The sequence below is a fragment of the Camelina sativa genome, chromosome 15, assembly GCF_030686135.1.
Source record: "Camelina sativa cultivar CO46 ecotype springtype chromosome 15, ASM3068613v1".
Classification (NCBI taxonomy): domain Eukaryota; kingdom Viridiplantae; phylum Streptophyta; class Magnoliopsida; order Brassicales; family Brassicaceae; genus Camelina; species Camelina sativa.
The window spans coordinates 34,257,688-34,285,451 of NC_141894.1; the positions used below are offsets into that span (position 1 = coordinate 34,257,688).

The 27,764-nt window shown below is 36.8% G+C and overlaps 4 protein-coding genes and 1 non-coding gene across 6 annotated transcripts; all 5 read right to left on the reverse strand.

Annotated features, from left to right (window-relative positions):
* Positions 1-1,086: 1,086 nt before the first annotated feature.
* Positions 1,087-1,866, reverse strand: LOC147927687 (uncharacterized). The gene has a single exon (XM_087489488.1). It carries the CDS (start codon positions 1,623-1,625, stop codon positions 1,143-1,145), a length of 483 nt encoding a protein of 160 aa, XP_087345614.1. The 5' UTR covers positions 1,626-1,866; the 3' UTR covers positions 1,087-1,142.
* A 1,349-nt stretch (positions 1,867-3,215) lies between these two features.
* LOC147927688 (uncharacterized) lies at positions 3,216-4,146 on the reverse strand. Its single transcript, XM_087489245.1, has one exon. It carries the CDS (start codon positions 4,092-4,094, stop codon positions 3,303-3,305), a length of 792 nt encoding a protein of 263 aa, XP_087345371.1. The 5' UTR covers positions 4,095-4,146; the 3' UTR covers positions 3,216-3,302.
* Positions 4,147-5,007: 861 nt separating this feature from the next.
* LOC147927689 (putative inactive receptor-like kinase BSK12) lies at positions 5,008-7,485 on the reverse strand. Its single transcript, XM_087486710.1, has 9 exons — positions 7,132-7,485; positions 6,895-7,030; positions 6,563-6,696; positions 6,406-6,475; positions 6,248-6,333; positions 5,912-6,100; positions 5,663-5,824; positions 5,460-5,573; positions 5,008-5,367 (listed from the first exon to the last, which is right to left on the reverse strand). Exons 1-9 carry the CDS (start codon positions 7,405-7,407, stop codon positions 5,125-5,127), a joined length of 1,410 nt encoding a protein of 469 aa, XP_087342836.1. The 5' UTR covers positions 7,408-7,485; the 3' UTR covers positions 5,008-5,124.
* Positions 7,486-11,100: 3,615 nt separating this feature from the next.
* On the reverse strand, positions 11,101-14,470 carry LOC147927690 (uncharacterized). 2 transcript variants are annotated; one of them, XR_015582977.1, is made up of 4 exons: positions 13,152-14,378; positions 12,702-12,983; positions 12,378-12,601; positions 11,101-12,286 (listed from the first exon to the last, which is right to left on the reverse strand). XR_015582977.1 is itself a non-coding variant. In XM_087489640.1 (4 exons), the coding sequence occupies exons 1-4, from the start codon at positions 14,194-14,196 to the stop codon at positions 11,575-11,577; spliced, it is 2,199 nt and encodes a 732-aa protein (XP_087345766.1). In that variant the 5' UTR covers positions 14,197-14,470; the 3' UTR covers positions 11,101-11,574. The 2 variants fall into 2 exon arrangements, 1 of the variants encoding a protein (XP_087345766.1); XM_087489640.1 differs by having other exon boundaries at positions 12,702-12,919; positions 13,152-14,470.
* Positions 14,471-21,992: 7,522 nt separating this feature from the next.
* LOC147927691 (small nucleolar RNA R71) lies at positions 21,993-22,099 on the reverse strand. Its single transcript, XR_015583149.1, has one exon. It is a non-coding gene; the product is annotated as a small nucleolar RNA R71 (small nucleolar RNA).
* Positions 22,100-27,764: the final 5,665 nt, after the last annotated feature.

The window sequence follows — 27,764 nt, forward strand, 5'->3', positions numbered from 1 at the left end:
GAATGTGTAAAAATCAATTTTTCTTTATAATTATGACTTTTTATTGGTTATAATAATTGTAATATTCATATTTTAATTGTAAATTTAAATATTGAGTTATAATAATATAAATTTACAAATATTTCATAAGTCAGACCGTTTAAGTCAATAACTCAGTCATCACTTCATCGGAATTTTTTTATTTTTTTTATTCGAATTTTGAGTTTAATTTTTTAATTATTTTGTATAATATATTATGAAAAAATTAACTTTATAAATTTATTACACCAGTGAATCTGAGCAGGCACAGAATTATAATTACTATTAATATTATAACGTTTGGTGGTTATATACTTTGTTTGCGTGATAGTTACTAGAAAAACACACAGCTCAGTTGGTTAATAACCCGTTTATTCACTCGTTTTCATTGATTTTTTTGTTAATTCAACTGTTTTTGATAGCCCAGTATTAGATCTAACATATATCGTCCTATTTTCAGTAAAAAAGATTAATTTTTTTTGTTTTCCCGATTTTACAACCGATTAAGTTTTTTTTTTTGGTTGTGACGTGGAAAATCGAAAATGATGTGTATTTTAATTTGCTGATGTGTATTTATTTTATTTTTTTACTCAAAATCGAAAAACAAAACTCAAGGAGTAAATTGTAATTACCTCCAGGTCACTAACCATTTGAGTAATTTTCAAAAGATTTATAGATATAAGTAATAAACCAACTTTTGAATAACATTTCAGTAATTCTTTCTATATAATAACTTGCTCAAGGAAACCTCACGGAGACTTTGAAGTTTCATCTCTCTTAATTATGGTTTCTTGAATTACTTCAAATGTTTCCCACCATACAGACATGAACAGAGTTATTATTGCAAAGAACGTGTGAAATTCGAAAAACTTCACCAATAATGAGTCCATAAAGCGTCATTTAGGTGGATTGAAGTTGTTGACGCAATTTTTTTGTTACCATGTTTAACCTGTGAACTTTAGAGGTTCAAGATATAATTAGAGAATTTTCTGATTTATTGTTTATAGGATGAACTTGTTTGTTGATGTTAAAAGAGTCAAAGATAAAAAAAAAAAAATGTGTTTGGAATTGAGACTTGAATTTGTTTCTATTAACTTTTCTTATATGTACAAAATCTTTAGACTTTAATGGCCAAAGCTGTTGAGAATCGACACTCTGTATTTAATTAAAGATTTAGATAATGATTCAAGTCCATCTTCAAAATCTTGAATGCATGACTCTAGGATCTGAACATCCTCCATTTTCAAAGTCTTCTCGGATTGGAATTCGGAGTCAACCTTAGTGAATTCGTTTGATTGCGCTTCAGATGTAATTTTCTTCTTGTTCATTAGCTTTGAGACGGCTGACCATTTGCTGCAAGTCTTTGATCCAGACATGTAGCTAAAGAGAGAATCAAAAAGAGCAATTGTAATAGCTTCTGCTTCTCCGAAGACAGCCAAAGATTTGTTGTTGTTGTCTTCGGCTTGTGAAACCTTGAGAGACTTTTGTAGTTTTTGGAAAGTCTTCTTGAAGGACTTTCTTGAAGCTAAGTATTTCTTGACTTCTCCTGATAGATCTCCGCGCTTTCTTCTTAGAATCGATTGGATCTCCATAAGACTTTCTTTCATCTGTGACAAACAAAAAGCACATCCTTGGAAATATTGCAAACATCCAAAATCCTGAGAGATCCATCAAGAAGCTTCTCAACGGTTTTCTCGTTCTGCTCTTGACCTAGAGCGTGTTGTGTAGCGGGTAGGCGGATAAGCTTGTCAAGAGACTCGTGTAGTTCTTGAAGGTTGTCAAGTCTTTGACAGATAGAAGAGCTTGAAGATGTTGAGGCTTCCTCAGAAGATCTTAATCGGGCCAACTGCTCATCGACATGAAGCGGCTTGTGGGTGAGGTATCGAGGGGTAACTGTTAGAGCGAACGTGGTAGGAGACAGCCATTTTTATTGATCTTAGGCTATAGGTTATTGATCAAGAAGAATATGTTGAGAGAGCTTTAAGATGTTTGTTCTGCCTTCTCCATGCGTTTCTGGTCAATACATATATACATCATCAGGAAAGAGAGGAGAGACGAATCTCGTGGTGGTTAAACAATTGGCATCTCATCAGATATGGAAAATAAAAATAATGGATCAAGATCTCCACCATATCAGTTCTTTGTCTCTCTCCAACAACCCTCACAGCTCAATTCTTCATTTACTTATTGCACTGAGTTGAGTTCCATTGCACGAGGGACTATTTACAAACAGATAGAGCTGGCTTGTCTGAAATCGAAACTCACCCTTATCTCTGTCCTGTATACTTATAATAATGTTTGTTACTTTTTAAGATGTAAACAAAAATACAAAGATTTAGTCAAGGCAAAATTATATATAGAACATGAAGAAAGTTACATTACATGAAAACATCAATAAACCAAATTCGTTTCAATTTAGTTCTTTATAGACTTGCTCAAGAAAAGTAGCTTTTGTCATGTTCAGTGGTCTAATGTTATGTAAGAAGACAAATAAATGTAATCTTTCATAGAAAAACGTAATTTGACATTATGTTACATGCACGCTTGGTTAATGTTAATTATATTAAAATCTTCATATGTTAAATCAGCTGTGATAATAATGGTGATTTGGTGGAGCGAAGCGAGATCTCTATCCCTAAATAATAGCATGTGAAACAAATCGTGTGGAGGTTGTCTTCAAGAAATTAAATAATATCATTATCTGTGCATACGATAATGCAATTTTTGTTATCTTACAAAATGTCTAACCACACGAGCACTGTCCAATAGCTTCTGTCAATTCCAGCTTGGCTTTGCCTTCTCCTCCATCAGAATTTTTTTGTGAATATTTATAAGTTTATCCGTGTACTATATAATAACCTGTTTCCAGTACCGCACACGCTTGCATTGCAGCATATGATTATACTAATCAAAGGGAAGACAACTGTGATATAGATGAAGTAGGGGCAAGATCCATAAACGTAGATCACGGCATGTGAACACATCCACCTAATAAAAGTTTTGTGGATCTTTTTAAAATTTCGAATAAACGTGTAGAGATTCAAATATGCCACATGATATGTCAAGAAAGCACATGTTTATTTCTTCAGGGCAGTTAAAAAAATGTTTTCACCGTTAGAAAACTCTTATGAGTTTTTTGGTAACAAGATTGAGATGATTAATTTGGTTCTTTCATAAGGGAGAAAGATAAAGAGATATAACAAAGAACTACTTAATTGTATTTGTTGTTTTTGAGATCACTTTTACATTAACTTTCTACACAAAAATATTGTAGGCACTCATTTTTAGTGGCCTAAAATGTTAAGGAATGAGACTCTATATTTAATTAAAGACTTTGAAAGTGATTCAAGTCCATCTTCAAGATCTTGAATGCATGACTCTAGGTTCTGAACATCTTCCATCTTCAAAGTCTTTTCTGATTGATATTCGGAATCAACCTTCGAGAATTCGTTTGCTTCGGCTTCACTTGTAACTTTCTTCTTGTTCATTAACTTTGAGACGACTGACCATTTGCTACAAGTCTTTGATCCGGACATGTAGCTGAAGAGAGAATCAAAAAGAGCAACTGTAATTGCTTCTGCTTCTCCAAAGACAGCCAAAACTTCATCGTTGTTGTCTTCGGCGTGTGTAACCTTCAAAGACTTTTGTACTTTCTGGAATGACTTCTTAAGAGATTTTCTTGTGGTTAAGTATTTTTTGATCTCTCCCGATAGATCTCCGCGCTTTCTTCGTAGAATGGATTGGATTTCCATGAGACCTTCTTTCATCTGTGACAAAGCTTCCTTGGAAATGTTGCACACATCCAAGATCCTAAGGGATCCATCAAGAAGCTGCTCGACGGCTTTCTTGTTCTGCTCTTGAGCTAGTGACTGTTGGGTAGCAGGTAGGCGAATAAGCTTGTCAAGAGACTCATGTAAATCCTGAAGGTTGTCAAGTCTTTTACAGATAGAATAGCTGGAAGATGTTGAGGTTTCCTCAGAAGATCTCAAACGGGCCAACTGCTCATCAACATGAGCAACTTGTGGGTGAGGTCTTGAGGGGAAACTGTTAGAGCGAACATGGAAAGAGACAGCCATTTTTGTTAATGTTTAGATTTTTGTTATTGAGAGAGTTTAAGATGTATGTTCTGCCTTCTCATTGCCTCACCAGCCTTACATATATATACACCAGAAGGGAAGAGAAAGAAGAGGAATCTTTTGGTGCGTAAAATATTCATATCATTAATAAGATGTTTGTGCGTTACACCTTTTACTAGGTGACAAGAGGCATCTCATATAATATAAAAGTAATAGATCAAGATCTCCGTCATTGTAGCTCTATGTCTCTTTCTAACCATCCTCACAGCTCAACACTTCGTTACAATTAAGACATGTCTCCTATTCCATTTTGCACGAGTGACAATTAAGACATGTCTCTTATGTGTCTGTACAATGAGCTGTTAGAAGGATGTGGCTGGAGAAGATTACAAAAGCTCTCAACAGTTAAATGTAATATAACCTCTATATACTAAACTCAGATCTTGTCTACTTTTCCTCTCAGCAACCACAATACGTGTGAGTACGGAGACATGAGATTACAACCCGACCACAAGAACGAGACATGAGATCTTTAATATATGTGACAAACTTTGACACATCCATTTCTTGCCACACTTGTGAGTTCTTGTTCTTGAATTTTGTTGATTGAATATTATCTAAATCCAAGACAAGAGGGTTGCATACATCTTTCCTGTTTCTCTTCTAGTTTCATGCATGATTGCTATACATTTAACCTTTTGTTAAAGAGTTAAGCTCAGAAGTCTACGTGCAATCTCCATAACCAAACATTGGATCTTTAAACAAAGAAGAAAGGAAACTAAATGAATGAAGACTTTCTTTTCTCTATCTATATATACCCAAGTGCTGTCTCAAAATTAGTCACTGATGCAAAAGATGAAAATGAAGATTCACATAAAAAAAAAAAAGGTTTCAGCTTATTATAATTCTAAACTCAGAATTTATGCAAGACTTCTCTCAATCAGAAACAAACAAAAATGTCACGTCTATTATTTGATTATTTCACATTTTATCCTAAAGGAAAGGAAATATGCAAAATCAAGATTCTTTCTCACTGGTGCTTTCTCTTTGCTTCAAGAATAGCTGCTTCTTTCAAAGTATTAGTAGAGTCAATGTTCATGTTGAGTTTGGCTAAGGCCACAGACTGCAAGTAGAAGGCGGTTGGCCAATCAGGGTACACACTTTGTGCAGTCATCCCATCAAGGAGGGCTTTATCTGGCTCATTGCAGAATAGATAGCATAGACTACGCCTTGCATAAACACTTGGGTACACCATTGACCTAGCCTCAATGAACTGTGGACAGAAAACAGAAACAGATTTAGATATAGAGATTCTACTAATATGCATGCTGAAAGTGAAAGGGAAGAGAATGTTATAATAACTACCTGAGAATAACAGTCGATGGCGGGTTTAAAGTCTTGCTCTACAAAGGCTTGATCACCTTGTTTACGTACATCTTGAAGTTCTTTCACCTCTTGTATCCATTCTTCGAAAGATAACTTGGCTCATGAACAAGTACAAGAATAGTTGTTAGCCTATTTGATGCCAAATAAATTGTAGTCATGTTTAAGTTGATGAGTTTGGTTACCTCGATGAAATCCTTGTCATCGTCATATGCTGTCGACACCATGATTTTATGAATAGATGCAAGGTCCATTCTCGAACAAGCCTCTCCTAGTGGCGAAATACGAGTTGATGATGATACCTCCTCTTGTTGCGTTGTCGTTTCAATCACTTCATCAGAGGGAGCCTACAAGCAGGAAGATCAAGTTTAACATGAATACAAGATTTCAAAAAATAACAAAGCATGAAATTATGAATATGATAAAGTCATTACTTCTGCTCTAGTTAGCAAGGTTTCAAGCTCTGCAACAATCTCTCTTGTGTTGGGACTCTCTTGATCCTCGTGCTGCAAACATTGAATGGCGAGATTGAGAACTGCGGTAGCTTCATCCATGGAGAACCTCCCCTTCAGGTATGGATCCATCAACTGAACAAGAGTCTTTCGATGTATCATCTCAGGAGCCTAGAAGCATGATAATAACAACTAATTAATCGGCTTTTATGTGTATTCTATTGCAAGAAATGGACAATGGTAGATAACTTTATGATTACAGTCACAGTCAAGATGAATGGTTGATTCACACAACTAAGAAAGCAAAAGATTACTTACATGGCTTGGAGGAATTTGCTTTCCACTTATCAGATTCACAAGGATAGTACCAAATCTGTATGTCATATTATGAGGGTTCACACTTCCTGAAATGAGAATATAACATCACATTTTAATAGTGATAATAATATATAAAGAGAGAAATGCGTATTTATTACCTGTTGTTGTTCTTTGATCATCATTGATCTTCTTCACCAAGCCGAAACAAGAAAGACATGCATTTCCATCCTTCGATTACACCATTAAACAATTTAAAAAAAAACATTTTAGCATCACGAGAAGGCATATACATAAGAATGTTTGTCTTATGTATACCTCATCAAATAGAACCTTGTAAGCACTTAGATTATTGTACGAAGCAAAGCCTGCCGTATTGCAATAACACAATGCCTCAGCTACACCATAGGCTACTCTCAACCTCGTAGGCCAATCCATGGTTTGATGCTTCCCTATGAAGCAAAACAACAACAACAAAAATGCTAGCAAGTTCAATCTGATTCAATCAGTTCCTACAAGCAATATACATTGATATATACCATCACAGCATGTCATATAGACCAACATTGTAACCTCACTATATATCCCCAGATACACAAAACCTAAAATATGAAATAAATTAAATAAGATATGAAGAGAATGAATCATACGCTGAAATAAACGCTTAGCAAGAGTATCATTTGGCATGAAATCTGCGACAAGAAGCCTTTTATCTCCATCACAACAATATCCAATCAAATTGACGATTCTCTTATGTCTTAAACTCCCAACTCTTTGTGCCTCTTCCTGACAACGTTTCGAGAAACATAATAACCAAACCCATCAAAATTAAAAGAGAACAATAACCGTCACATAAAAACATTTTCAGACAAAGATAGGTTACGTACCACAAATAGGTTAGGGTCACGCCAAACCGTGCTATTAAATCTCTTGACAGCGATGACGCTACCATTTTGCAAACGACCCTTGAAGACGATATCGGAGCCATGCTCCGTAACAATGTTTTCGGGACTAAAATATCTGGTGGCCATCTTGAGATCGTAGAAAGAGAATTTTGTTAATGGTGGATCTTCTCTTCTGCCGTTTCTGGGTTCGGAAGATGCATCGGTCGTCTGGTCTTGAATAGGATCTACAGTTGAAGGCAATGAGTAACAACAACCCATGATTCTTCAGCGGACAAGGGGAGAGATTCACAACTATTCCTTATTGTTTTATCTGATTCCTTGTTTGGTCTTTGCAGTCGTTTGACTAATGAAGCTTAAGTGTCTCTTTGTTGCCAAAGACAAAGAGTCTGATTTTATAGTATTATGACCATTATTCTCGTGCCAAAAATAGAAGAGACCTTCTTTCTTTTTTGTCACTCAAGGGTTTTTTTTTTAATTATTCTTTTAATTCGTTTTTACTAGATGAATATTCGTGCTATACGCGCGCCTTTTAGTTTCAAAATATATTCGTTCGTCATTTTTTTTTTTCTAAAGTTTTTATTTCAAAATTTTTAAATTAAATTTTGATAAGTATTTCTATTTTTTATACTTTGGAATAAATTTTAATTATAAGTTTTTGATTTGCATTGACTTGGAGATGTCCTTGTAAATATGTTGCTTTTTTGAGATATATCTGAATGTGTAGGATTGAAATTAAAAGTTTGCAAGTCTTTTAAAAGTGTAGTCAATATGAATCAATGTTGTGGCTATTATAAAATTTAACAAATAAGCTAACATTATAAATGTAAAGAATGAAAAAAAAATTATTTTTGTTTTTCCTTAAAAATACTATAAGGTAAAATTTTTAATGCAAAAAATATTGAACTTTTAGGGTGAGGGTTTAATTTTGCAGTTCAGGATTCGTTTCAGAGTTTAGGATTCCATATCTTTGAAATTTTATTTTATTTACCTATATAATATTTCTATAAATAGTTAAGAATAATATTATCGTCACTTTAAAAAATTTAACCACAATATATTCAGGAAAAACAAATCTAGGGTTTTTTAGAATGATTATGAAATAAATCAATAAATGAAGTGATCGATTAATAAAGAGGACACGCATTTTCTTGCATGACAGATGGTAAATTTTAGAAATGTAAAATAATTTTCCTCCAAATAAATGGTGAAATAGTTATATGTTTTATTTACTCAGACAACTTTTTCTGCATGTTGACCAAATGGTTTTTCTCTATTATGTCACTTGTAGTTTAACCCTAATTGTTTCAATGTCAACTTCCACAGTCGTCATGGCCGATCGAGGCTCAAATTAGTGGTGTTTAGTGATCTTTCTGATAGACTCTTAAGTTCTCTTAAGTTCATACAAATAAATTGTTCTTTAATTTCGCTTTACTTTCTTTAAAAACTGTATGAATCAGTGCCATAGCTTGTAATTAGGCCTGGGCGTTCGGGTTCGGATCGAATATTTCGGAATTTTATGTTTTTGGGTTTAGAGGTACATGATCTGTTCGGGTTGGATTCGGATTAACTGAAGTTCTCCAAACTTAAAATTTTAGTACTCAAATTTGTCTAAATTATTCAAAAATACCTGACCTATCTAAAACCTTAAAGTATTTTTATCTAAATTTATTAAAAATAGTTTAAAGGAAGTACTCAAAAATATATAAAATATCCAAAAATCTGAATATTTTAGACACTTACATTATTAAAATTATTAATATATTACTACTATATATTAATATTCTGAATATAATTGGATATCCATTCGAATTCCGGTTCGCATCGGGTTTGGGTTTTCGGATTTAGAAATTTAGAACCCATTCAGATATTTAAAAATTTTGGATACGGATTTGGATTGGATTTTTCCGAATCGGGTTTGGATCGGATTTTTGGATCCGGGTATTTTGTCCAGACCTACTTGTAATCGTCATTATGTATTTTAGTTGAAAGCCCTTTATAAAAAAATGACCATGCAAGTAGTTTTGTGTTTAGTAAAGGTTATCAAGTAAAAGTTACCAGCCTATTAGAGTTTATATCTCTGGTCTAGTTTCAGTAAATTCTACTGTACCATATATTCGGTTATTATGTTGGTTTAGAAACTTGTATTTATGCTTTATCGTGTACACATTTTTAATTCAATGAAGTTTGTCTACATGGCTAGTTGAAGAAGAGGATTACACCTTGACTAGTCTCTCTAATATCCAGTTTCTGAAAGTGCCAAAGTCTTTCCACATGGAGGAAAACGAGACTGTTGATTTGGGAAAACTTTCCAACATCTAGTATTTGACAAAAACATTGACTTGTCAAGGAAAAAAAAGAGTCAAAAACTAATTTATAACGGTTATCAACAGGAAAAAAGAAAAAAAAAGTTAATAACAATATTTCCTAATTCGTGTAGTCAATGTTTGATTATCTCAAATGTGCTAATATATTTCCAAAATTTATTAATTTTCTTAGTATTTTTAAGTTTTCCTAAATTACTAAGAAGAATAAGAAAATGAGGGAGTCAAACTAATTAATATGTTTCCTAGATTTTGATGATTCAACATCCCCCCTTGCAATACTTTTTTTTGTATATATATAACCAAATATTTTGCTGGCATAAACACTACTCTCTCTACATGTATCTACTTCAAAAGTTCTTGTGATTTTTCAATAGAATCATATTTTTTTCCTTTGAATCATACTTTCTCACATTATACTTTTTCAACCTACAAGGCTACCACAGTATTACAAATTACAATGGTCCATTGCTTCAGCTACACAATATGAAGATGCTACTCGCAACTGCATTGCCTATCCCATATTGTATAGCTGAAGCCCTGGTTTTTGTAATATGTAATGGGGTAAAATAAAATAAAATAAAAATGCTTTGCATTTGTAATTTGTTTAGTACTTAATACATCTTTGTTTTGCATCTGTTATAATCACAAATGTTTTTAATTTTTTCAGTCAACAATAGGGTCTCGCAGCTCTCATTCAAGGTGTGATCGTAGCAAACGTATCAAACCATGGGATGGGCATATTGTTTTTTAAGATTGTAGAGAACATATATGTAAATATATATATATATATATATATATATATATATATATATATATCAGAGGTTCAATGGCATGTGTTGTAAATATGAAATATTGATAAGGGTTGGAAAGTCTTGTGAACAGTAAAATAGTAAAAATATAGAATTTGCTAATTGTAAATAGTGATTGTATTACTTTTACAATTATGTTTTGAAAACTGTCTAAAATGCCAAATATCTCTATAGTTAAAGGCTTGGAGCTTTGAATTCTTGAACCTTTCATCGAGAATATTACCCGAACCGAGAATTCTGAACCGAACTGAACCGAAATTTTTGGTTTTCGGTTCGGTTTTGGTTAAGAGAAGAAAACCGATCGGAAGGAGTTATAATATGTAATCGGTTATCGGTTCAGTCGGTTCGGTTCACCCTAACCGATCGGTTACCCGAAATTACCCGAATTACCTGCATTACCCGAAATTACCCGAAATTAACCGACCCGAATTACCCAAATTACCCAAACTACCCGCAAATAACCGAAATTACCCGAATTTACCCGAAAATAACCAAGATTTTTGACCCGATTTAACTTAAATAACCAAACTAACCAAAAAATAAAAACTTCGGTTAGTTTCGGTAACCAAAAATAATAACCAAAAAACCCGATACCCGAACCGACCCGACCCGTTATTTAAATCGGTTATTTTCGGTAACACTTCCCAGATTCCGAACTACCCGACTATCCGAATTACCCAACCCGAAGTATCCGACCGACCCGAATTTCGCAGGCCTACTTTCATCCCTACTAATGTACTGCCTCTTTGTGGTATATAGGATAATCGCAGACTAGTTTAATCACAGTTCCCAAATTAATAAAACCAAACATAAATAAATCCGTTTTAAGTTTTTTGTTCATAGATTAAATAAATGTTGTGGAACATAGTAACGTTTTACAAAATAAATAAAGCTATACAAAATTGGGTACTTCACATCATCACTTGTGCCAAAGTATCTTACATTTTTTCTGAACCATGGAATCGATCAACCAACCATCCCCTTCCTAGATAGGGCACGGCACGCACCCACCCACATACGTTACCCGAGCACTGTCCCATTTCTCTATCCCATGTCTACCGCAGAGCAGTTCTTGGCCGTGTCTGAGGAAGATGATACATTAACTTCCCAGTGCCTTAGATACCAGCCATACATGAACTGGGTGACCCAATTTGGGTCTGGTACTCTAGACTATTGACTGCAGAGCTGAGTCATGGCAGATCATGCATCATGGCTGTCTGTAGCACGTGAATCAACTCCCAAGTTTATTGATCATCTTTTGGTCATGCAATATTTTCCTCCATGGTTTTCCATTAGTCTTCATCTGTTTCCCGAGAGCCGCATTCTTCTTCAGCACGATGCAAGAGATCCTCATAAGCTTTCACAGATTCCTCTGTAAATCTCTCCAAAGCTTCAAATATACGTTGAAGACTACCCTGTAAACTCTCGTTACTAGTGTCGCTTTGGTAGACAATGTTATCCTCGCACTGACCAACCAGAACCATTTTCCTTTCCAGTTCTTGAATCTCTCTCTGTATTCTCTGTTCCTCTCGGTCCATATTCCTTGGATCACCCAGCCCTGTCATCCTCTCTCGGGTTTCTGACCTATCTTTTTCCCAAAGATGAAGCACACTCGTTGTGAAACGGCGTATGGCCTCGATAACTTCCATCTCTGATATTCTATCTAGAGCTTGTTCCCACTGGTTACAGATCACGAAAATCAATGGAGCCCCAATACGACCAGGTGAAAATGGAACGAACCCATCAGGAGTTTCCTCAGGTTCATAGAAAAGACACTTCATAAGCCAACTATTCAGCTCTCTTACAAAACCCTTTTGCGCACTGACCCAGTTCGAGAATCCCACAATCCAATTTATAAGTTCATGCCCAAGCGTCCGTGTAGCTTCAAGATGATCATCACCGAGTTTTTTGCTCACTTTTATGGGGCCTAAGCCTCTGGCTTCCTTAATAGCCTCACACTGACTTCTGTGGCACTCAAGCATGGATTTCCACATTCTACTAAGCCTGAAAGAAGGAGTTGACATCTAATGAGAAACCAGTACAAAACACAAGATCATAGTATAATACGATTGCATTTAAACTTCATCCAGCGTACCCTTGGATCAATTCATTCAGTTGCAGCCATAGCTCTTCGTCTCTTATCTTGTTAATTGTCACGGATATTTTGTCAACAACTTGAATCGAAATCCTTATCTTTGAGGACAAACTTCTCACTAATTTTCGTGTTGAATCTACTTTTAGATCCTCAGCACCTCTTTCATCCAGACGCTTCAGCTTCCTTAACTTTTTCTCATGGGTTACACGCAGTTTTTCCTCGGCCTACATGCACAAATATGTAGTTCAAACCTTGACTAGAGAGAGCTAACCAAAGAGATCACATCTGACTATCCTAAGAGAGACAATTTCTGTTTGAACATACCTTGACTTCCTCATAAAGCTTCTTCTCCCAGAGATGGAGCTTGTGCAATGTCGAAGAAAGTTTCCGAGATCTTAAAGCAAGCTCTGCCTCAATGTCTGCGTAAGTAGGAGCAGCCACTGAAGAAGAGGCTTCAGCTTTGGTTTTCTTGGAGGTTGATGATTGAGCTGGCGAAGCCATAGACGGTGATGGGGTAGCCTCGTACAGCTTCTTCGACGAAACTGCTCCAATACAGGCACAAATTCCATTTTTCAGGAAGCAAAGAATGGTTCAAACACAAGAAAGCTGCAAATTAAACTTTAATTTCACTGACAACAGTGGCAACAATCATATATTGACACAAAACCACACATATTCACTTGATCTCTACAAATAAGCAAACCCTCCCCAACAGAATCATTAAAAAGAGACACGAAATAAATAAGAGATGTAGCAAATGATAATGAAATCTACCATGTTTGCGACCATAAGGATGCTTGCCCACTTCAAGCATCACTGCAATCTCACTTCCTGAATCTGCAGCTCTCAAAAACTGAGCATCTATCTCTTTAGCAACCTCAGGCACCTCATGCCGGACCCTACTGCCACGTGCAGCAGCCGCAGCGTTACTCCTCCGCGCCACGTCCTTACCACCACCACCACCATCCTCAACAACTTTCTTCTCCACGACATCATGAACCTCATGCTCCATCACTTCTTTCTCAACTGACACACTTGGCCTAGTCTGATACAGAGAAGCCTGACCTCCTCCGCTAGTGCTGGCACCACCAGAATCACGTAACGGCTCTTCCACAGAAGCCGCAGCCACAAGTTTCTGTTTCCCATGTACTTCCTTCACAACCTCATCGTTCTCCTCCAAATCCGGAATATCCAATTCTTCTCTAAGCTCTCTCGAATCACGACTAGGACTGTACGGAGTGTAATAAGTATCAAAAGGGTTTAAGAAATCCCAAACCTTTTCCCTCGACGGCGACGGTGGCGGCGGAGGCAACCTCGACAAAGTCTCGGCTCCGTAGTTCTGATATTGATTATAGTTAGAGGTTGATGATTCGCCGAAGTAAACTCTCTGAGGACTCGAAGGTCTCTGCTCATAAACCACAGAAGGAGCCATCGAACTATTCTTCATATAGTTAATATGCAAATACGACTTCGGATTCGAGTCCTCGTCGTCGTCTAGATGATGATGTAGAGGAGACGAATGCAACGAATCAGTATCGTCATCGTCAGAATCCGAATCGAATTCGAGATGACCCGACCCGGAACCGGAATCATCCATCTTGGGTTTAGCTTTCTTGGGTGAATCTGAATCATCGTCACGGTGGTGGTGATTGATGAATTGGTGAAGTGAGTGAGAGATTGCTTTAAGGGATTGTGTGTAGGAGACGTGAGCTTCAGCTAAAGCGTAACGTTGATGAATCGCTGCTTCTAAGAAACCACAACGGTCACGACAAAGTGCTACTGCTGGGAGATCGTCGAGCTTTGAAGTTGTACAACCCATTTGAAAAAATCCGATTCCTTTGAGATTCGAAAGAATCAAAATGATTTTGTTTTTCGTACAGAGATTATTAAAGTTAAGGTTTTTAAGTGGAAAAAAGATGAGACTTTGGAAGTTTGGTGAGTGGAATTAGAAAAGTAAAAGCTTGCTTCTTTGGGGTAAAGTTGAATTTTTTTTTTTTTCTCGAGAAGATTTGAAAGTGAGGAGGAAGATAAAGAGAAAAGAGGAATCTTTGCCAGCAACAACACTGATGAAATTTTTAATTTTCAATCGTACTGTGTAATTAAATTACTAATTTTTTTTTCCGTTTCAGAAGGGGATTAATTTTAATAGTAATTTGGATTAAGGAGGGGACTAATAAATTAGGTGATGCATGCAAGAAAAAAAATGAAAGCTTTGAATTTTATGCGGCAAATACAATATCGAATTAGCCAAATTATTAGTCTTTTGATTACTGTGTAACGCCGTTTTAGACCAAGTCATTGAAGTTGATTCCTATTTTGATTTGGTCGTTGGACAATTAGAATACAAAAAAGTATCAGTTATGAATATGATGAGGTTGTAACGTAAACATGTATGAGTTTTATAAGGGGAAAAATGCCAAAAAATACTCCATGTTATTTTTATTTGGACATTTAATACCCAATAGTTTTGGATTGGAATAAAAATACACCAAATAATAAAAACGTGTCATTTAAAACCCAAAATAATAAGTTTTGTTATTCTCATACCCACGATTTTTCAACAAAACTAAAATTCCAATTTTACCCTGGTTATCTAATTAATTATTAGTTTTTAATAGAATTTTTTTTGGTTTTCTGTTAACCATATCAAACCGGTAATTAACCCAGATTATCTTTACCACCGAGCAATCTCACGGCGAGACGACGAGACGACGCCATCTCGCGACGGTTAATAAATGAACAGAAGATGAAGCATCTGGTGAGACAACAACACACCAAGGAAGCTTCTTGAATCTATTACCGAAGCAGATTGAAGATCCAGAGAAAGAAGGTAGTAAATCAAGCTCATCCGGGTGATTTCATTTGACACATTGCACAGCCTGAAACAGAAGAATCTTCTTATATAACATCTTCTTATATAACTTGTGTGTTGTTTGATTTCGTTGAAAGCCTTTTGTTTGCTCCAAAAGACTGTTAAAAGTTTGAGTTAGCAAATGGGGGTTTCAACAAAGTACAGTCTCTCCAGTTGAAGCGAAGGCTCTCCCCAGAGGAGAAAGATTGATTTGTTTAATTGTTTCAACATAGAAAAAAGTGAAGTAAATATTCTTTTCGGAATTGGCGTTGTTTAATTATTTTCACAGGGAGAAGGAGAGCTTTGGTATTTGATTTTATTGTTTTGGTTAAAGTCTTGTTGTCTCTCTTCCTACCTTCGCTCACTTTTGGATTATATTTAGTTATGTAATTAAGAATAAATGAAGCAGACTCACGGCGAGACGACGCCATCTTGCGACGGTTAATACCGGTGGTCGGAGTTGAAAGAACATAAACTGTGATTTGTCCTTAGCGGGTAAAGATTGAGTCTTGGCGGGGAAATTGGAGTTGGGTACCGAGTTAAGGTGAGAGATTGCATTATATTTCTGGGATTAGAGCAACTGCGAAACTCAATCCCATCTGGGTAAGCTTCAAAATCTTGGATAACTAATGGAAGATGACGAATCTCTCACATCTCAGACTGCAGCATAGCATCGACTTACGGTTATTTTTTGAAATTGAGATTCGGTTAAGTTATGAACCAGGTTTAATTATCGGTTTTGATATGATTAACAGAAAACTAAAAAAAATCTATTAAAAATTAATAATTAATTAGATAACCAGGTTAAAATTGGAATTTTAGTTTTGTTGAAAAATCATGTGTACGAGAAATAACAAAACTTATTATTTTAGGTTTTAAATGACACGTTTTTATTATTTGGTGTATTTTTATTCCAATCCAAAACCATTGGGTATTAAACGTCCAAATAAAAATAACATGGGGTTTTTTTTTGGCATTTTTCCCGTTTTATAAGTAGTTATGTCACACAATCATTTTCTAAGGAGTTGTCTCACAATATTGAATTATTGATTGTGTGTAGTAGAGTCAACTTAATTTATTTATTTATTTTTCGTTAATTATCTCAATGATGTGCGTGATGATTTATTTTTTTCTTACTAGATTTTTCATAAATTTTTACTAGAATATTGTAAAAAGATACTTACAGAAAATAATATATATATATAGGCAAAAATGTCTTATTACAAATTTAAAATTCACATTTCTGTCCGTGATTTTTTTATATGGGTACAATTTCTCTTAATAATTTGTTGTTCTCTTTTGCATTCTTTCGAAGCTCGGTATTTTTAGAAGTAGACTTTGGTTTTCAAGACCGACTCTGCACTTTGGTGTTTAGAGTCAAATTAATTTAATTTTTTTTTTTACGGTTATATATCTCAATGATGTTCGTGATGATTTTTTTTTATTAGTAGAGTTTTCAAAAAAAAATTACTAGAATATTGTGAAGAGGTACTTACAGAAATGATATATGATCTCATTAAAAATATAATAATATATAAGCAAAATGTCTTATTTCAACTTCACACTCTTGTCCATGATTTTTCGATATAGGATATAGTTTTTTTCTTGATACATGTGTGTTTCATTTAGTCTTTGCGTACCCTTAGTTACAATCATTAGGGTATAGTTTCTTCTTAATACATTTGTTGTCCTCTTTTGCATTCTTTCGAACCCCCGGTATTTCTAGAGTACACTTCGGTTTTTCAAGACCAACTCTTTCAACTACTCAGACTCCCATTTAGTTTACTTTAATCCATGTATGTTGTAAGTAAAATGGCTTCTAACAGTAGTCAAACTCCTCATTTAGTCTCATCAGGTTAGTATATACATTCATACTCCAGTTCATGACTTTCTTAGTTGTTCTATAATTGCTTGTTATATGTTGGCTTATATGAAATGTTCGTTTCAGGGTTTGATTGATGGTAAGTATGATGATCTTCCTGAACAGTTTTCTTACATGGTTTATAATGGCATAGACAAAATGGTTGGAAAGGCAAAGAAGATCTTGAAGGAGTAAGAAGCTTAAGGAAATGATTCTTCTCTTTCATGTTCAGAATTGTTATATTGTTGTCTTATGCCATTAAACATTTAGTTAAGTATGCAATTTTGTTTTTGTTTTTTTTTTTTTTGTTATTATCTTTGTTTTCGTATCTAAGATGAGATTGATGAGAACTTGGTAATATGGCAGTGGCTCTCCAAAAACTTTCACAAAGCACCATTTCCATTAATAGCTTACTGTAAAAAAACCAAAAAACATTAAATCAGTACAACTAGAGCTCTCCCAAAACAAGTCAATTCTCCAACGCGTCCAAGAAATTCAAGCGCCAGAAATCACTACCATTTTAACAAGGTTAGTTTTGTTCAAATTTTCATCTAAAATGCCTAATTTTATAAGCATGGAAAAAAATGTTTTATTTCAAAGTTTTAGAACACAAAATGCCTATTTTAACTACATATAACCTTCAGTATAAACTATAAACATCATGTTCTTTACTACTCCTTCCGTTTTAAATTTAGGTGATGTTTTGACAAAAAGTTTTTGTTTCATTTTAAGTGATGTTTTACGTTTTAAATAAAAAAAATTAAATATGTTTAATTTTCTTTGACCAATCATATTTTACTTGATGTTTTCTTATTAGTTGAATGCATTTTATTTAATGGTGTTATAATGTAAAAGAGATAAATTAAATGAGATTATATATATATATATCTTTAATTTATGTGTAAAATCCTTAAATATCATTTAAATTGAATTAGAGGGAGTAGAATATGGTAAAGAGGTAATTAAAGAAATATAAATAATATATATATATATATATATATATATATTAGCAAAAATGGCAAAGTTCAACTTCAGCAAAATGTCATTTTTTCAACAAAAATTGTGTACTCTTTACTAGATAATATATGTACTTATAATGAAAAAATGATCCCAGTTTAAAAGAAAATAATATATATATAGAAAATTATGTAACTTTACAAAATGAATAGTATATTTAAATTCTTGTGCTCCTCCCTTGTGTAGTTTTTCAGGGAATATCTCATCTCAAGAGACTTTGACTCCATACATACACCCAAGCTGCTTGTTGGAAAGAGTAATGGAGGAGCTTCAATTTTCTGCCACGATTACATCAAAATATTTGACATTGGCACCTAATTCCGAACTGAAAGGTCATCCACAAACTGTCGTCTCACTGATTTTGTGGCTCTTAATGCTGAGATGGAACTCAAAAACCACTACAATGAGGTAAGTTTTGAGTTGTTGCGATAACAACATTATTTCACACCTCCTCTTTTACCTATGTTGCTGATAGAATTCTTTATTTTTTGGTTTTGGGCGAGGTTATGGATCTGGTAAACGGTCTATTCGTCGACATGTTCAAGCAAATGACCAAGAGCTGTGCAAACCAACTTGAAACTCTCATTGAGCAATTCCCATTTGAGCCTCTGCCGGTAATCTTGGTGGCACCAAAACCGGATTCTTATAGTTGGCACTAAACTTGTACTTTATATGTTGGATTAGATCTTAGATCTTACATATTCATGTATATTATCAATCAAGTTTTCTTAGCTCCGACAAAAATGCAATACATCTCTTTAAGAATAATCATCATTATATTTAGTTTGTGATTCAACATATATATATTGAAGTCATTAATTTTTTAATTTAATCCAAATGTTACTCTAAGGATTTTTCTATATAAAAATGGATATTTTATTTTATATCTAGCTTTTACTACAAATTATATAACTAAAGCTAGCAATATGTTTAATAAAAAAAAGCTAGCAATATACCTTAAATTAAGGGGAATATATATAAAAATTTTTTTTGGGAATTGTATTTTAAAGTTTTGATTGCACTTCATATGATTTTATAGGAAATACATATACTTTTTTTACTTTCAATATAATTTAGTTTTTAATTACTAAATATTTTAGGTTATGTGTTAGTTTATATAGACAACTTAAATTAGATATTTAAATTCCATAGTAAAATTTCGTTTTTTATCATTAATAATATTTATTTTACCTCTAATGCTCAAAAATACTAATAAAAATTATTATCACAGTTGAACAAAAAAACAAATAAATTCAAGATATATGTATGTATGTTTTATATTTTGATATTGTATTTGTATGGCTGGAATAAATAAGAGTAAAATATGTTAATGACTGATATGTATATATTTTACACATTTTCATGATGTATTTGTCATTCATTTTGTTCTCTTAACTCATTGCTTTGTATTGTTTTTAGTCTCTTTTGCACAACATGCATATCTAGGTAGTCTTTGCATTGGTCTTGCACACATCTTGCATTTTGGAGTTGTTTCAGGTGTTTTAGGAGGTGTCCAAACCATCAAATGCAAATAAGGATCAGGAGAGCAGTTAAGCGACTCGATCTACACTACCCAGCGACGCAAGCTTCCACGTCTTTGATCGAGTCGAGTGAAGATTTTACTTTGGGATTCAGCTTTCGACGTCTTCATCAAAGTTGTAGAGAATTGAGTCATCTTTCCAATGCAGTTTATTTCAAACCAATCGGAGTCGTGGTTCATGAGTTATCTCCGTTTAGTGGATGCATGTACGTTCAGAAATCCGACTCGACCCGCATGCAAAGGAGAGCTCCCACTCGATCGGATGTTAGTAGCGACTCGACCAAGACGTCCCAGGATAGCTCCCGAGCACCCTCAAGACGCGACTCAACCAAGACGTCCCAGGATGGCTCCCGAGCACCCTCAAGATGCGACTCGATCAGCAGCTCCTGAGCACCCTCACGTCGCGACTCAATCGACAGTTTCTGAGCACCCTCACGTCGCGACTCGATCGACAGTTTCTAAGCACCCTCACGTCGCGACTCGATCGACAGTTTCTGAGCACCCTCACGTCGCGACTCGATTAACACTCTCACGATGCGACTCTATCGACGCTCTGAAACCGATGTCCTGGTTATGTCCCGAAGACGCATCCGAGAAGGATTCCCGAACCGACGGTTCTACATTGTCGTTTTATGTTTTAGAGATTTCCATGTTTTTCCTATAAATAGGTTTTGTTAAGTTTTCACTCGGCATCTTAGCTTTTATCTCGTTTTTGTTCTTTCCCTTAAGGTTTACCCTAGCCACCGAAAACGCTTGACACTTTTGTATCCCGATACCTTTGAATTTATTCAGTATTTTGATTCGATTTCTTCTACAAACTGATCTCATTTTTTATCTATCTTAGGATGCTAGATTCAATGTTTTTTGAGTTTGTATCTTTGATGATGATTTTCGGATCTGAGTAGTGTGGTAGTTCTTGAGGATGGGATAGATTAGGTGGAGGATCTTAGGATGTAATGTGTTTAAGCTTTGATTGTATGATTCCCTTCTGGACTAGAGTTAAAAATACTAGTTTCTCTCTGATCAATTGGAACTGGGTTTTAGACATTTCCGCATCCAAAAGGTGTTCGATGAAATGTCTGACCAACTAGTGCCAGAGACTTACGTTCCTAGCCTAAGAGATTAGTTGTCTAGGATGTTTGTTGACGTGAATGAACTTGTTTTTCATGCCATGCTCGATTATGTTTCTCTAGCGAGAGCTAGGTTTGGAAGTGATTGAGTTTGAGTAGCTTCTGTCAAGAGATTGGATTAGCTAAGAAATGATGTTCATTGTTTAGGGATGGTTTGCTTGTGGCATGTTAAATACTCTATAGACTAGGATACTCCACCGACATCAATTACTCCCATCCTTAGGACCTCTTTCTTCCTGATTTTATTACATTCCTGAGACTGTTTCGTTTCTTGTTTTTTTTAGTTCATGCTTAGACTCTTTTATGTTTTTATTCATTTTTGCTTCTTGTCATGCATTCTCGTTTCTAATTCTGTGACTTATTTTTGTTTTGTATTGTCATCATTCTAGGACTGTCAGACAAACGCTCTCTTTGAATTGGCTTGACTTGTGATTTCTTGATTGCATCTTGATTGCTAGTAAAGTTTCCCATTTGGATTGACACCTTAAGTACTACAACTACATAAGGTTAATTGAGACCTGCTAGGACGCACAAAAATCCTAGTATCAATTTGGCGCCGTTGCCATTTGGGATTCGTTTTGCTACATTTAAGATTTCAAGTTTTGCAAGATTAAGTTCCGTTACACTTATCATTGCGAGTACTAACTTGCTTTGGTTTTTTGCTTGTTTGTTTTGCATCTCAGGTACCTGTTGATTGCAACATTGCATGCACACCAGATCAAGAGGGCATCAAAATCTCGTTCCTGTTATCGACGAAATCAATCGGTTGCAACGACCACGACAAGCTCGTCAACTCACTGATCATCCCACACCCGTCACTATGGAACAAGCGAATGGACCACATCCGGGACCGCGAAACATTGGTGTTGGGGATGCACCGAATACTCATACTCAGCGTGCTGGAATCATCCCTCCCGACGTGCAGAACAACAACTTCGAAATCAAAAGTGGTCTGATCTCCATGATCCAAGGAAACAAGTTCCACGGGTTGCCTATGGAGGATCCACTCGACCACTTGGACGAGTTCGACCGTCTGTGCAGTCTCACCAAGATCAACGGCGTGAGTGAGGATGGTTACAAGTTGCGCCTCTTCCCATTCTCCCTGGGAGACAAGGCTCATCAATGGGAGAAAAACCTTCCCAAGGGATCCATCACTACCTAGGATGGTTGCAAGAAAGCATTCTTGGCCAAGTTCTTCTCCAACTCCAGAACAGCACGTCTCAGGAATGAGATTTCTAGCTTTAATCAGACGACCTCAGAATCATTCTGCAAAGCCTGGGAGCGTTTCAAGAGTTACCATAGCCAATGTCCCCATCACGGATTCAGCAACGAGTCATTGCTGAGCACTCTCTACCGTGGTGTGCTACCAAAGATACGTATGCTGCTTGACACTGCTTCAAACGGCAACTTCCTGAACAAAGACATCGATGAAGGTTGGCAACTCGTTGAAAATCTCGCCCAGTCTAATGGCAACTACAATGAAGACTACGACCGCACAGTTAGAGGCGACGCTGGTTCTGAGGAGAAGTACAAGAAGGACCTCAAGAACGTCAATGAGAAGCTTGACCGCCTGTTGCTCAATCAACAGAAGAGCGTCCACTTTGTATCTGAGGGTGAACATTTTTACGTCCAAGATGGGGCGGGAGAGCAGTCTGAGGAGATCAGCTACATCCATAATCAAAGTGGAAACAACAAGGGTTACAACCCCTATCAGACGAACCCCAATTTGTCTTACCGGAGCACCAACATTGCAAATCCACAGGATCAGGTGTACCCTCCTCAGCAGCAACAACAAGGTCAACAAAAACCTTTTCTGCCTTACAATCAGGGATTCGCCCCTAAACAACAGTTCCAGCAAGGTTACCAAGCTCCCTCAGGACCACCACCAGGATTCCGCCCTCAACCAGTACAGCCTACTCCAGCCCCAGATCCCGAAATAAAGCAAATGATGCAACAACTTCTTCAGGGTCAAGCTAGCGGATCTCTAGATACTGCTAAGAAGTTTGCTGAACTCAGTCAGCGAATGGAGTGTTCATACAATGATCTTAATGTCAAGTTTGAAGCTCTTAACTCCAAGATGAAGTACATGGAAGGCAAGACTGTTTCTACTTCTACCCCAACACTTGGCCAACTACCTGGAAAAGCAGTTCAAAATCCCAAAGACTATGCTACTATCCATGCCATCACCACCCAAGCTGTAGATGTACGGCTCACTGAGGACAATGAGAGTCTAGATGGGGAGGATTTTCTTCAAGATGTAGTTCAGATAACGGATCCCGTCGAGGTGCTCAAGGATCCAATTAAGTCAGCCAAGCAATCTGATCCCGAAGCTACTAAAGAACCCGCTGCTCCCAAGGATAAACATGTGAGATTCATTCCTCCACCATACAAGCCACCTCTACCATTTCCAGTGAGGTTTAAGAAGCAGCTTACTGAGAAGTATAAAACTCTGTTTGAAAACCAAGTCAAGGAGATTGAACTTAGGATGCCTTTGCTTGATGCATTTGCACTTGTGCCTCAATATCAAAAGTTTTTAACTGATTTGGTAACAGAAAGGACCAAAGAGAAGGAGGAGATAGCTAAAGGAGCTCAAACTAAGGCTCTGGAAGATGAGAGCGTAGTGCATGACATAGGTGGGGTTATTCCTGAATGCAAGGCTGTTATTCAGAAGATGATTATCCCAAAGAAGCTAGAGGACCTTGGTTCTTTCACCTTGCCTTGTTCTCTAGGTCCATTGGCCTTCAAAAAGTGCCTATGCGACCTTGGTGCTTCAGTAAGCCTCATGCCACTCTCTGTAGCTCAGAGGCTAGGATTCAACGAATACAAGTCATGCAACCTCCGCTTAATATTGGCTGATAGGACTACTAGATTGCCTCATGGTGTATTAGAGAACCTGCCCATCAAAATTGGACAAGCTGAGATTCCCTACTGACTTTGTGATGCTGGGAATGGATGAAGAGCCTAAAGATCCACTAATCCTGGGAAGGCCTTTCTTAGCTACAGCTGGAGCAGTCATTGATGTCAAGAAGGGGATGATTGATCTCAATCTGGGTAAGAATTTCAAGATGAAGTTTGATATCAAGGATGCTAAGAAGAAGCCAACTATTGATGGGCAGACCTTCGTGATTGAAGAGAAAGATCAGAAAGTTGGGTTTGACATCTTTGAGGGTGTGAATGAGGCAGAAACAGAAGTTTGGGTAACCAAAGAAAAAACTCGAAGGGGCACTCGACCGTGTTCCAACTCGAGTGCAGTTGTTGCTCTTCCTAAGCGTCATGACCTGATTCCTAAACTTCACCAACTGCAAGAGTCAAGTCTTCCCGCGCTTGACAGTTTGTCTGAACTCCAAACTACCAAGATTCTAGGGGATTCAGTGAGAGAGTTAACAGCTATGGTGAAGGAGATGAGTGGGCAAATCAAGAAGCTCCAAGGTACAATGAGAAGTTCTCCTCCAAGGAAATTAAGGAAGAGGTTTGGGATAATGAAGAAGAGCAGTTCATTTGTTGTTGAACCTAGGCAGAATGTTAAAGAGTATCTGGCTAGACAAAACATTCTAGAGGGATCTTTGAAGCCTCTCTATGAACCTCCCAAAGCATAAGGAGTATGCAAAGTCAAGCTAGGGACTTTAAACAAGCTCACTTGGGAGGAAGTCCCAAAGGTATCTTTGTAAATACAATTTAGGATCTTGTGTTTTTAATTTTTTTTGTTTTTTCGTTTTCTGCTGTTCAGGAATCTGCAGAAAGGAGTATGGCCGACTAAAGTGGCGAAAGAAAAAAAATACAAATAGCAGAGTGTTGGGTTTTGCAGACATGGAATGAAGCAATAGAAGAGGAGCTCTCGTGAAGCTCTTGCTGACGACTCGACCTAGCCACGAGTCGACGAGGTTCTGACTCGATCCGGTGTTGAAGACTCCCACTCGATCGACGACGAACCGGAGCTGCTCCCGGAACCAACCAAGACTCCCACTCAATCGACGATGAACCGTAGCTGCTCCCGGAACCAACCATCATCTCACTCGATCTGCCGTCGCGAGCACCGACTCCTTCTTTTACAACTGAGGTACTCCTACATTTCCTTTGTATATACCATCTCATCCTTGCATTGTTTCTGTTGAGATTCTTAAATTCTCCTGCAAATTTTTCTTACACAGGAGACTGTGTAATTTTAGTTTGGGGGAGGGTTTGAGATGATGTATCTGATGATGTTTTCTGTGATTCTTATTTCAAAGTTTTGCATCATATCATGTTTGAGTCTGCATTCATCTATTTGCATAGAAAAGCCATAAAATTTTGAAAAATTTCGAAAATTTCCACAAAAACAGAGTGTTCATGTAGCTTGCACTTGCATATTAGGATTGAGTCTAGTGTCATTCGTATAGGGTTGTTGCATTTAGCATAGGGGTTGATGATGATTGTAACCTTGGTAGCATGTTGGATTCAATAGGATAGGATCAAGGCCCTTGTTATTAGTTCTTTGATGCATGTTGATTGAACTTGAAAATGTAAGATTGAAGCATGTTTTGAATTGACGTCATTCCCTATCTATCTGAACCTAATCCTGACTTGCAATTATCTTGTTATGCATTGAAGTTGAACTCATGGATACCATATACATACATGGATTGTCTTTCAAAATTTTACCACCCTTGTCAATCCAAGTAGCTGATTCCCATCTTTGGAACAGTTTCCCGCACCCTTAACCAACCGTTCTTTCAAGCCAATTCTATTCTTGAGTGTCAGGCCTTTTCCGAGTTGAGCTTGTTAAAAAGTGTTAGGTTCTAACCGACAAGAGTTGGATCCTGTGTAGTTCTAGTTCGCGTTATCCGGGCTAGGAGGACAAGGTGAGGACTTGATATTGGGTATTGGGTATGGATTTGTGCAGAAAAGTAAAGGGTAGAAAGTATTAAGGAAGGGGATGTGTTTTCAAAGTTTACAAGTCTAGTAAAGGATTTGGGGTGAGCAAAGTAAAAAGAATAATTGGTTCTGAGCATGAAATAAAAAAATTTAGACAAAGAAAAGAAAGTGAAAATGCTTAAGATGTCTAGAATCTTTAGAAGAAAAGAGAATGAACCATAGTGATATTAAAGTTTTCCCAATTCGCTAGAGTGATAAGAAGTGAACTCTTCCTAAGACCAAATCTAAAGAATGAAAGAATGGGTTTGAGATGAAGTTTCTGATGAAGGGTAGAGATAGGACCAACTTCGGTTTGGAATGTTCTTTGGGTAGACAGGGCGCTGCTCTTGTATGTATCAGTTGGTTTCAACCTTTAGCCTTCTCTTAAGCTCAACTCTTTTCATGAGAGAACCTTGTTATGTATCGATGGAACCACTTGAGAAAGAGACCACATTTGTCTCTAACCTTTCACCCTAGCCAAATGAGTTCCATGACACTGCATAGCTTGATTCATGGTTCTTTGTTAATAAATGTTAAAGGGGGTGATTGATAGGATTGCATGTGTAGATCAAACGAATGAAATTCCTTCACCACGCATCACAGAACTAAACACAAGGACCTTGATTCTAACTACTCTATTCAGCATGTTTTAGGTTCTGAGACCCATCTTCAAACCTCTCTTCCATACTTTTTTCTTGGTTGTTTGCTTGAGGGCAAGCAAAGAATAAGTTTGGGGGAGTTGATATGTATATATTTTACACATTTTCATGATGCATTTGTCATTCATTTTGTTCTCTTAACTCATTGCTTTGTATTGTTTTTAGTCTCTTTTGCACAACATGCATATCTAGGTAGTCTTTGCATTGGTCTTGCACACATCTTGCATTTTGGAGTTGTTTCAGGTGTTTTAGGAGGTGTCCAAACCATCAAATGCAAATAAGGATCAGGAGAGCAGTTAAGCGACTCGATCTACACTACCCAGCGACGCAAGCTTCCACGTCTTTGATCGAGTCGAGTGAAGATTTTACTTTGGGATTCAGCTTTCGACGTCTTCATCAAAGTTGTAGAGAATTGAGTCATCTTTCCAATGCAGTTTATTTCAAACCAATCGGAGTCGTGGTTCATGAGTTATCTCCGTTTTAGTGGATGCATGTACGTTCAGAAATCCGACTCGACCCGCATGCAAAGGAGAGCTCCCACTCGATCGGATGTTAGCAGCGACTCGACCAAGACGTCCCAGGATAGCTCCCGAGCACCCTCAAGATGCGACTCAACCAAAACGTCCCAGGATGGCTCTCGAGCACCCTCAAGATGCGACTCGATCAGCAGCTCCTGAGCACCCTCACGTCGCGACTCGATCGACAGTTTCTGAGCACCCTCACGTCACGACTCGATCGACAGTTTCTGAGCACCCTCACCTCGCGACTCGATCAACAGTTTCTGAGCACCCTCACGTCGCGACTCGATCGACAGTTTCTGAGCACCCTCACGTCGCGACTCGATCGACACTCTTACGTCGCGACTCGATTAACACTCTCACGATGCGACTCTATTGACGCTCTGAAACCGATGTCCTGGTTATGTCCCGAAGACACATCCGAGAAGGATTCCCGAACCGACGTTCTACATTGTCGTTTTATGTTTTAGAGATTTCCATGTTTTTCCTATAAATAGGTTTTGTTAAGTTTTCACTCGGCATCTTAGCTTTTATCTCGTTTTTGTTCTTTCCCTTAAGGTTTACCCTAGCCACCGAAAACGCTTGACACTTTTGTATCCCGATACCTTTGAATTTCTTCAGTATTTTGATTCGATTTCTTCTACAAACTGGTTCATCTCATTTTTTATCTATCTTAGGATGCTAGATTCAATGTTTTTTGAGTTTGTATCTTTGATGATGATTTTCGGATCTGAGTAGTGTGGTAGTTCTTGAGGATGGGATAAATTAGGTGGAGGATCTTAGGATGTAATGTGTTTAAGCTTTGATTGTATGATTCCCTTCTGGACTAGAGTTAAAAATACTAGTTTCTCTCTGATCAATTGGAACTGGGTTTTAGACATTTCCGCATCCAAAAGGTGTTCGATGAAATGTCTGACCAAC

Bases quoted from the DNA above. Each gene is read 5' to 3' on its own strand.
- LOC147927687 (XM_087489488.1), bottom strand. From the start codon at position 1,625: ATGAAAGAAAGTCTTATGGAGATCCAATCGATTCTAAGAAGAAAGCGC.
- LOC147927690 (XM_087489640.1), bottom strand. From the start codon at position 14,196: ATGGGTTGTACAACTTCAAAGCTCGACGATCTCCCAGCAGTAGCACTT. The intron at 12,602-12,701 runs GTATGTTCAAAC...TTGTGCATGTAG, and splicing joins AGCTTTATGAGGAAGTCAAG to GCCGAGGAAAAACTGCGTGT. The intron at 12,287-12,377 runs GTACGCTGGATG...TCCTTCTTTCAG, and splicing joins CTGAATGAATTGATCCAAGG to GCTTAGTAGAATGTGGAAAT.
- LOC147927688 (XM_087489245.1), bottom strand. From the start codon at position 4,094: ATGGCTGTCTCTTTCCATGTTCGCTCTAACAGTTTCCCCTCAAGACCT.
- LOC147927689 (XM_087486710.1), bottom strand. From the start codon at position 7,407: ATGGGTTGTTGTTACTCATTGCCTTCAACTGTAGATCCTATTCAAGAC. The intron at 6,476-6,562 runs GTATACATAAGA...GTGTAATCGAAG, and splicing joins ACAAGGTTCTATTTGATGAG to GATGGAAATGCATGTCTTTC. The intron at 6,101-6,247 runs GTAAGTAATCTT...TCATGCTTCTAG, and splicing joins AGCAAATTCCTCCAAGCCAT to GCTCCTGAGATGATACATCG.